The sequence below is a fragment of the Lactuca serriola genome, chromosome 6 (assembly GCF_051521515.1).
Source record: "Lactuca serriola cultivar US96UC23 chromosome 6, Lser_US96UC23_V15, whole genome shotgun sequence".
Taxonomy (NCBI): Eukaryota; Viridiplantae; Streptophyta; class Magnoliopsida; order Asterales; family Asteraceae; genus Lactuca; species Lactuca serriola.
This window is the reverse complement of record NC_136413.1, coordinates 164993498-165003620: the sequence shown is the minus strand read 5'-3', so window position 1 is coordinate 165003620 and position 10123 is coordinate 164993498. Positions and strand designations below refer to the sequence as shown.

Below are 10123 nucleotides of genomic sequence, written 5' to 3'. Positions count from 1 at the left end.
TATTTTTTCCCCGGACATTTTCTAATGTGGTTTATAGCATTTTATAAAGTGGTTTTTGGAACCGCTCAACAAATATCTTATTTTTTTATGCCATATTTATTGGTGCGGTTTGAAAACCGCATCAACTAATAGTTTTAACTGTATCAATAAATGTCATTTGTACTAGTGTAACATTTTCACTAAAAGATTTCCTTCATCGCTCTTTGCCAACTCTATCCAGTTTGATTGTCCGCTTGCTATCTACCGCTCCCAGTGTGGGGCGAATTAGACAATGTATTATTAGTATATTATAGTTTGTATTAGAGAAATTAAATATCCTCCTACCTTTTAATTCTACCAATCCTCCTACTCATTTAAATTATGACATGTATCACATTAGTATCCTAAAATATCATTAAATATCAAATGTATAGATACGCCGATATTCATTCTTGTAGGTATTTAATATTTATGTACGCTTACGCTCTCTTTTGGATTTGGATGAATGAGATATGGAAAATATTCCACATTAGCATGATTACTTAATTTCTATAAATATACATATGATAACAAAAATAAGAAATAAAGAACCTTAACCATATCGTCATATATTTAGTAATACCAAAATCTCCTTAATTTCCTTTCTTTATTATAGTCCTCCTTTTAAACCTATATGAATGGAACATAGCACACATCAAGGATTCCATTAACCCAACCGGCCTGTACCTTTCGCGTGAAAAACTAAGGCCATTTAACCTTTACACACATGGTGACCATTGTATAGTTCATTACAAAGTAAGAGTCGTTTTGAAGAATAACTGTTCTATAAATTTAAGCCGAAATTTTCTATTCATTTCCACTTCTCCCTATACCCTTTCCCACCCTTTGCAAACATAAACATAATCCATGGATAGAGATCAAGCAGAGATGCAAAGTGTAGGTTTCTTTGGCCTCTTCAAAGAATCTGTAAAAACCATCTTCTCATGGAAGAAAATCTTCGCTCAGATCACCGTAACTTTCATCCTACCACTCTCTTTCATTTTCCTGGCTCATATCATCATTGCTGACGTACTTAATCTCCGCATTGAGCGATATGAAAATAGGGACAACCAGTACTACTATCATCGCAGGGTATCATCTGAATGGATCGGCTATTGGGTTTTCAAGTTTGTCTATTTGACCTTCCTCTTCCTCTTTTCTCTCCTCTCAACTGCTGCAATCGTTTACACCATAGCCACCGTGTATACCGGAGGTGATGTGACATTCAAGAAAGTCATGAAAATTGTCCCTAGGGTTTGGAAGAGACTTGCTTTAACTTTCTTATGGACTTACTTCGGTTTTTTTATCTACAACGTTGTGTCGGGAGTAGTACTTCTCATCTGGGCAACCACCATTTCGGAAACCACGTTTGGTTCGATCCTGTTTTGGGTGTTGTTTTCTGTATACGCCATCGGGTTTATTTATATTACAGCGATATGGCAGCTTGCTAGTGTGGTTACTGTTTTAGAAAGCTCGTATGGATTGAAAGCAATGATGAAAGGCAATAGTCTTATTAAAGGGAAGAGGTGGTTATCATGGTTTGTGTTCTTCGTGTTATATTGCATCTTTGCAGGGATCTTGATCTTGTTCTACGTGTTTGTATGGAACTTCACGTTTTTAACGCTAATCGTGGGTGTAGTGTGCCTGTTTTTACTTATGAACATGTTTCTTCTTGGCTATGTCGCCCAAACGATGCTTTATCTTATTTGCAAGTCGTATCATCGTGAACCCATCGATAAGGTAGGATTGTCGACTCAACTTGGAGGTTATCTAAGCCAGGTTGAGCCTGTGTTCAAGGCCAACAAGGATGTTGAGCTAGGGCAGCCTCCTCGTCAACCTCAAGTTTGATTGCTTTCTTTGGTCTCATGGTTTCCTTATGTTGGTCTCACTTTTCTTTTTTCTGTTATGAACAGTAATGAAAAAAGTATTTGTCGGTGTTGAATTATCATCTTATATAAATTATATATAATTAATGAATTTTAATTTCTAAAAGATTGTATTATAAATGTGGTATATGTATGTACAAATTATATATGAATATACGGCATATATAACTCTTTCATTTCTCTAATCCTGAAAATTAAAGACCCGGTGTCTTTGAAGGACTATGTATAGGCAGATTTTCTTATTAAGAAGTCACAACATGATCATTGCCATGGTATAGCGGAAAGACGCGAAGGGTGACAATACAACAAAGAGAGATGAACTAATCGTGTTTGTGGAATCAATACAACAAAGAAATGCTTCAAACGGTGCCAAGATTCGGCTTTGTATTTCTTCACTATTGAAAGCTTATATGGGGAGGAAATGAGAGATGATAAGCCTAAAAATAAAATTGGAATCAAGATGATAATCTATCACAAAACGTGCCCTTAATTAGTTTTTGGGCCATTTAAAGTTCCCTTTTATTTATACACTTAAAAGTTAAAACTAGGGATATAATCAATTAGAAAATTCATCGAGCCTCTTGGTGGAAAGTTTGTTTGAATTCGTTTATTTAATAAACAAGCAAAAAATAGGTTTTTCCATTCATTTCCCTTCGTTAGCCTTCTGTATCAGTTCATTTACGCTATAAAGTTATTTGGATGTAATGAAGTCAAACCATGAAACTTTTCAAGTTTGCGATTTAGAGAAGACAGAAGATATAGATGATGATATATAGACTTTACTTTTGAAATGCTTCTAGACTTTGGGATGTTTTGAATTGTCGAACTTGTATATACCAATTTTGTTTATGTGCATTTCTTTGTTTGGATGTTTATATATGAGTATGTTTGTTCATTTATATTTATTTATCTTCGTCGTTTAGCTTCATAACGAATGAACACAGATAATATAATCTCTAAACGAAAAAACACAAACAAAAAAGTTTGTTTAGTTATGTGTTGGTGTTCATTTGTTTGTTCAGTAGACTTTAACTAGCAAACACAAACAACTTTGTTTTTGTGTTTTGTTGAGTTCGTTTGTAATCCTATTTAAAATCCCTAGACTATGAATGTAATCCTATAATTCTTCACCTTTAGGATTATGCTAAGTTAACCCATACTTCCAAATCATAAATTGAGTTTTTGGTAAAAATAGGATAATTTTGAGAATGATTGGTAGAAACACAACAATTTTTTTTCCTTGTAAAAATGGGTCTATTTGCTTGGGGCTCTACCAGTTGAGTTCAGTTTCTTACTTTTAGAATTGAATAAACATTGAATGTTACATTTTCGTCCTCTAACTTACATCGTTATCTTTTGTTAGCTTTTATTAACAAAAACTTTAGTTTTTACTCTTATTATGAAAAATATATAATTAAATTCTAATTAATATTTTCAATAACTTATTATAGAACTCAAAAATACGTATGAATAAATTTTAATATTTAATATATTACATTTATTTGATCGATTTTTATTATAATTAATAAACATATGAATATTTTTGTTATTATTTTTATTTTTTTATTTTTTGAAAACTCCAAAATATTTATTCATGATAGCATACCTCCAAGCATATGAAAAATCATTGTGATTGTTCGTGAAAACTCAAAGAAAGCAAATGACTTAATTGTCTAATCAATTCATTTTTTTGTATTATAAATTTCTCTTTTTATCATCATGTTTTTTCATCCATTGTGAAGTGGTTTCATAAACCAAATGACTCGTCAAATGTTGCAACATTCAAGTATGTTTTTTGGGCTTTTAGACCTGTTATTGATGCTTTTTGTCTGTGCCAACATGTTATTTATGTTAATAGTTGTCATTTGAAGGGTTCATATAAGGGGAAATTGCTTGTTGCTATCACAAAAGATGCTAACAATAATATATTACATGTTGCATATGCTATTGTCATGAAGAGTCATCACACATTTGGTGTTGGTTCTTCTACCAAATTAGACATTTTGTTGCTCAAGATAGACAATTATGTGTAATTTCGGATAGGCACCAAGAAATAATCCATGCAATGTGTCACAGCTAGCATTTTTGCTAAGAAATTCTACCCTCATGTAATCATTCACCTACTATAATAACTTGTACTCTAAGTGAATATTATACTCTATTCTCATTCAAATACATCTCATATGTTCAAATAAGGGTTGGAAACCCTAAAAATCCCGGTTCAAGATTATTATGGACTAGGGTTCTCTTATTGGGCCTAATGGACCAATAAACTTTCAACTTGACTACTATGGGCTCTAAATGAACCCACATTCATAAATAAAAACATTTTGGACCATTTGGGTCTAGAATGGTTTATTCTAACCCTAATGGGCCTTATTGGGCCATAACTAATCCAATTAACCTTAGTGAGCCATAAGGGCCCAATGGCCCGAAAATATTAATTTGGCTTCATGAATTCGAACCAAGACAAGATGAGGCCCAAACTATCTCATATCCTTTCTTCTAGCCCATTCTCCCCCCCCCCCAAAAAAAAAAAGGAAAATACATTGGGAAATTAGGAGTGACACCTCACTTTTGTACAACATACATCCAAGGAGATTACCTCCCATATAACCAAACTTTTCCCATCACTCCTATAAGTCAACCCCTACCTTTCCCCTCTCTCTTCTCTAACTCTCAACCATCCCTCTCTCACTCTAATATCTCTCTCTTTTCAAGCTTAACCATTATTCTCTCAAGCACACAACACTTCTCCACCCATTTTCTCTCAAGAAAAACCATGGATGCAAGGGAAATCATCAAGAAAATCATTTCAATTTTCACACAGTGAACCATCTAAGTTCAAGATCTACTCAAGAAAGCTAGCTAGGATCAAAAAAATCTTCTTCCACTTCTTCATCAAAACCGATCCATCGCCCCAAGGTGAGTTCATACCCCTTGTTTTCGGTTTTCATATTATTTTGGGGGAGAATACAATTTGCTTCATGTAGATCTATGTGTATATGCATGACTATGTGTGTTTCCATGAATTATTTGGTGATTATGTGTTGATTACTTCATTAATCTAAAAATATGTTAAGAACTTGAAGTTTATCACTTGGATCTTCATAAGAACCTTGAGAAAAGTATGTTTTATCACATATACATATAAACTTGTAGATCTAGGAATTATACACTTAAAATAGCAAAAATGAGTGTTGTGCTCAAAGATCTATAATTTATACTCAAAATTCAGCTTTTGACAGGAAAGTTTTAGCCAAATCTCGAACTGTTTTGACCCTCTTAATGGAAGTATTTTTCAAAACTGTTTTACATGGATAAAGTTCAGATTTATACCTTTAAATTTACTACTCTCACATTTCCATACGATTTTTTCTATAATTTTTGACGAATTTTACAAAACTACCTATCATATTTGAAATAATTTCGGACCAACCTGTGAAGGTGAGTGATTTCACACTAGTTTGAGGCCATCAAAAATTATGAGAACAATTGTGAACAAAGTAGACAAAATTTCCAAACTTCTAGAATTTACGGATCCAAATTTCGACTTACGATGATTTTTCTACAAATTTTCTAACAACTAGGTCGGAAAAGCTCAAAACCAGAAAATGTGTATTTTCACAAAAATCAAGCCAAGAATGATACTTTTGACAAAAATGGGTTTAAAATGTTATTTTTACCACAAACTAGTCATCAACACAAGTTTTGAACAAAATGTTGACTAAAATGTTATTCGTACAAAAATTGGGCCTTAATTATAAATTTTTGGCTTATTGGGCCAAGAATGTCATTATACAAAAAGTGGGCTTTCATGCTATTTTAGTGAATACTTGAACCAAAACCAACGATAACTAACAAACAGATTAATTTGATCATTTTCTAGGTTATTGGGCCTTAGTGGCCCATTTTTATGTGTGATAGGTCATGTATACTATTTATATGTTTATTGGGCCTCATTGACCCATTAACATGTGCGACGGACCTTGGATACTATTTGTGTGCTATTTGAGCCTGTAAATACCTTACATGTGAAATGGGTCTTAGTTGTCCTTTCATATATATATATATATATATATATATATATATATATATATTGGGCCCATGTTATATAATTTCATTGCAATTTGGGCCTTTAAATGATTTACATGTTTAGCGATGCCTTAGTGGTTCACTTATATGGTTCATTGGGCCTGGAATAAGATTATACCTTTCTTCGCGTAAATTCGATTAAGGATCTAGTGAGTTTTGTCGGTTGGCACCTATTAAGTGTACGATCGTAGCCTATACTTATAACCAGAGTCTCTTAGAGGGAGAGCGGGGATTTGTGTATAGATCTATACGAGGATGACACCCCACACCTGAGCTGTTCGCTACAGTTAGACTAACTCAGTTTAGGGTGACGAAAACCTTATAATCAAAAATCAAAACCGGCGTCCAACAACGCCAAGACAGGTGAAATTGTCATTATTTAGTATGGTTAGGACGAATCACTTAGAGGAATTAACGTTATGAAGTTTACGGAAGACCATTCTCTTTTCTCTTAGATTACTCGGAAACATTCTCGTACTGGTATTCAACCTCGGGGGTTGGTATGGCAGCTTTCTCTTTTACAGACGACATCGGGTTGTCTGGAAACATTCTCTATACATGCTCTTTATATTCTCTCTACATTCTCTTTACCCCTTTTAGTCAAATAAACAATAACATACATGCATTAATACAAGATCTGACACAAACACACTAAACAGTTTGCAGAAAATATAGGATTTTCTGGTGGTTTTCAAAGTTATACAAATCATTTTCACAAACATGCTTATGAACTCACCAACATTTTTATGTTGACCGTTTTTCAAAATAACTTGTATTCTCAGGAAACCGTTGAAGCAGGATGAACGAAACAAACTAATGAATATTGTGTTATATTTTGTTTCATCATACACTTACTATTTTGGCATGTAATATTCAAATACCATACTCGATGTAAACAATGAATGTTGTTATATTACATGTGTGATGATGATGATGTTATGTTTCAATTATATTCACTATAATGATATTTCAAGATGAAGTCACGCACAAGCCCTCGGACGTTTCTGTCGTCTGGTTCAGGGGTGTGACACAATGGAAAATCTACAAGAATGGAAAGAGCCATTAGCATACCGTCGATTCTGTCTTCGACACATTACAAGTAATTTCATGAAAAGATACAAGAACTTTAGTCTTAAAAATTTTTGTTGGACTATTAGGAGCGCCACACAGAAAAGGAAGTTTGTTACAAATATGAGAGAAGTCAAAAAAACTCAAACTTGAAGCTTGGAAGTATTTAAAACAAATCAATAAAAGTCAGTGGTGTCTTTTATATGATGAAAATCGTAGATGGGGTATCTTGACAACAAATATCTCTGATAGTATGAACAGTACGTTGCGGTGAGCAAGACATCTACCGATTAGGACGTGTATTGACCTTACATTCAACAGAACCATGTAACTTTTTAGAAAGTATAATAATGTTGCAATGAATTGCAATACACCTCTACAATCACGTATGCGGCGTCTATTTTGTAACCAAGACACTCGTACATAAAGCCATAATTTAACCGAGTTTGATCACAATGAAGGTGTCTACAAAATTGTTACAAAGTTATGGATTAATGGCACCAGAGGAAATACGCATACTGTCCATTATTTTCAACAAACATGCACATGTGGAAAATGGCAAATGGAAAGATTCTAGTGTTCTCATGCTCTTTCAGTTTGTCGGTGTAGAAGGGTTAACCCTCTTTCTATTGTGAATAATGTGTACACTACAATGATGTATAAACATCAGTAAAATTATGCTTTTCTACCACTTTCTCATGTTGATTATTGGTTAGGGTCTGGAAGATTCAAACATATTACTCAAAACTCTATGTTCATCAAGATCGGAGACATTCAAACCGTTTTCATAATGAGATGGACATTTGCCACCCCGACGAACCTCGTAAATGCGGATTATGTCACCAACCTGGTCATAATCGAAAAAATTGTTCAAATTCTCAACCAAGATACAATGTCATATGAAGCATGTAGTTTTATTAATTTATGTTTTAATGTGTGCTTAATTTGTATTGTTGTTTAATGTTTATTTAGTAATGTAATGTCATATTTAAATGTTTTTGTAATTTCGTAACAATATAATATATTCAATATCGGTGTTTATTCGAAGATGTTGATTAGATTTATTTAAAAATGTAATTTCCTAAAAATAATATATGAATATATTCTTAAATAAAGTAATTAATGTATAATATGTAATATGAATAAAGTAATTAATGTATAATATATAATCTGAATAAAAGGTAGAGTTTTTAATAATAAAAGCTATATAAAAAATAATGATAAGCTAAATGACCAAAAATGTAAAATCTAAATTTTGTTTAAATCCACACACATTTCAAGGTTAAATGTGTGTGACGAGACTACCTCGATAAAAATGAGATCTATGTTGTTTTTCATTTTTGCAATTCAGATCCCTAAATTTGATTTGAACCAAAATCCGGGACTTGGTATACACTAATATGGTCTCCATGAAAGGTTGTGATACTAGTATTAGTCATAAAGATTATGACAACAACGGAAGAAAACAGTTACCCGACATTGATGCACCATCCAACAAGACCATCAGTAGGATCATATAAGAAAACAACTATACAAGGTTTAATCGAATTAGTTACTTTGATATGCACCCTAGTTGATTCAATGTTGATTCCCACATAAGCTACGAGTCAATATATGGACACACATCTAAAAGATTTGTATGCAAGGATTAAGTGCTAGGTCAACAAACTAATCACCTCATTTATGTTTTGGGATCAATCAAATCATTCACTATTTGTCCTAATTGTATATTCTAATATAACCTTGAAAAGTTGTGATATTTATGTAATGTTCTAAAAAAATTAGGGGTGAGCATGGTGCGGTTTTAAGGCCAAACCAAACCGCAAACCGCATGGTGCGGTTTTTGCATTCTTAAAACCGTTGGGTGCGGTTTTGCAATGGTTCGGTTTTTCGGTTTTAAAATACGGTTTCGGTTTGTATCGGTGCGGTTTCGGTTTTAAACCGTGTTTAGAATTTGGTGCAGTTTTTTATGTTTTTTCGTGTGGTTTTTTAAAACTGTAAGAAATGAAAACCATGTGTATGTAAGCTAGCTTTTATTGTGTTGTCTTTTTTTAAACCATTCATTTTCAACTCAAAACAAAAATACATAATCAAAAATTGTAAGTCACTTAAATATAACATGTGACTACTCTTGAAAACTAATTAATAATTAAAGGGTTGTTGATTTTGACTTAATTTGTTATAAGCTTATTACATATAATCGATTAGTAGGTTTTGCTAACAATACAACATTACTTTTGCACCTCATATAGTCTTACACAAACACAAAATAAACATATAATAAATTTATTATCATTTATAAGTTTTTTAAAAAGCATGTATATAATATACATTGATTGATTTATTACTATACACGCTTGCGGTGTGATTCGGTTTTGGCGGACCGGTTTTTTGGATAGAAACCGCACCGCACCGTTGACCTTTGGTTTTTGCAAAAATTAAATCCGCACCACTGGTTTTTGCATCAGTTTCGGTTTTTCGGTTGCGGTTTATTGCGGTTTTGTCGGTTTTTCTTTAGTCGGTTCGGTTTTTGCTCGCCCCTAAAAAAAATTGTCAGGAGACTAAAAGTGCGATAAAGTTAAATTTATGAATGATCAAACATTATATAAAAAATATTGAACTATATTGACAAGAAAATGGACTATTTTTGTAATTTGAACAAAAAATTATAACTCCTACTATTTTTTTGTCCTTTCTCTTTCGACGGTTTTCTTTTTCTTCACCGAGAAGCCTGAAAAGAACAACACAAAAGTGCCACCCAACCCCAATGTCACCGAATAAATTATCAATCGCCTTTGTATATAAACGTTCGTGATTCAGATGGGATTCCTTCTCGTTTCTGCACTTTTGCTTTCAATCATTGCAAACTTGATCAAGTTTACATTTAATATTCGATGTATTGATAATTTTGGTTGTAAATCTTATAGTTACAATACCCTTTAGAATTGTTCATCTTTCTAGATCGGGAAATTTGGTTCGCAATTATCTGTTTTTCTTTCTCCTCATTAATTCTACAAACCATTAATGATGTTTTTATGCGTTTAATTTGGGGTTGT

The 10123-nt window shown here is 32.8% G+C and overlaps 1 protein-coding gene across 1 annotated transcript; it reads left to right on the top strand.

Annotated features, from left to right (window-relative positions):
- The first annotated feature begins 885 nt into the window (after positions 1 to 885).
- LOC145060369 (uncharacterized) lies at positions 886 to 1866 on the top strand. The gene has a single exon (XM_079008051.1). It carries the CDS (start codon positions 886 to 888, stop codon positions 1864 to 1866), a length of 981 nt encoding a protein of 326 aa, XP_078864177.1.
- The last annotated feature ends 8257 nt before the right edge of the window (positions 1867 to 10123 follow it).

Bases quoted from the DNA above. Each gene is read 5' to 3' on its own strand.
- LOC145060369 (XM_079008051.1), top strand. From the start codon at position 886: ATGGATAGAGATCAAGCAGAGATGCAAAGTGTAGGTTTCTTTGGCCTC.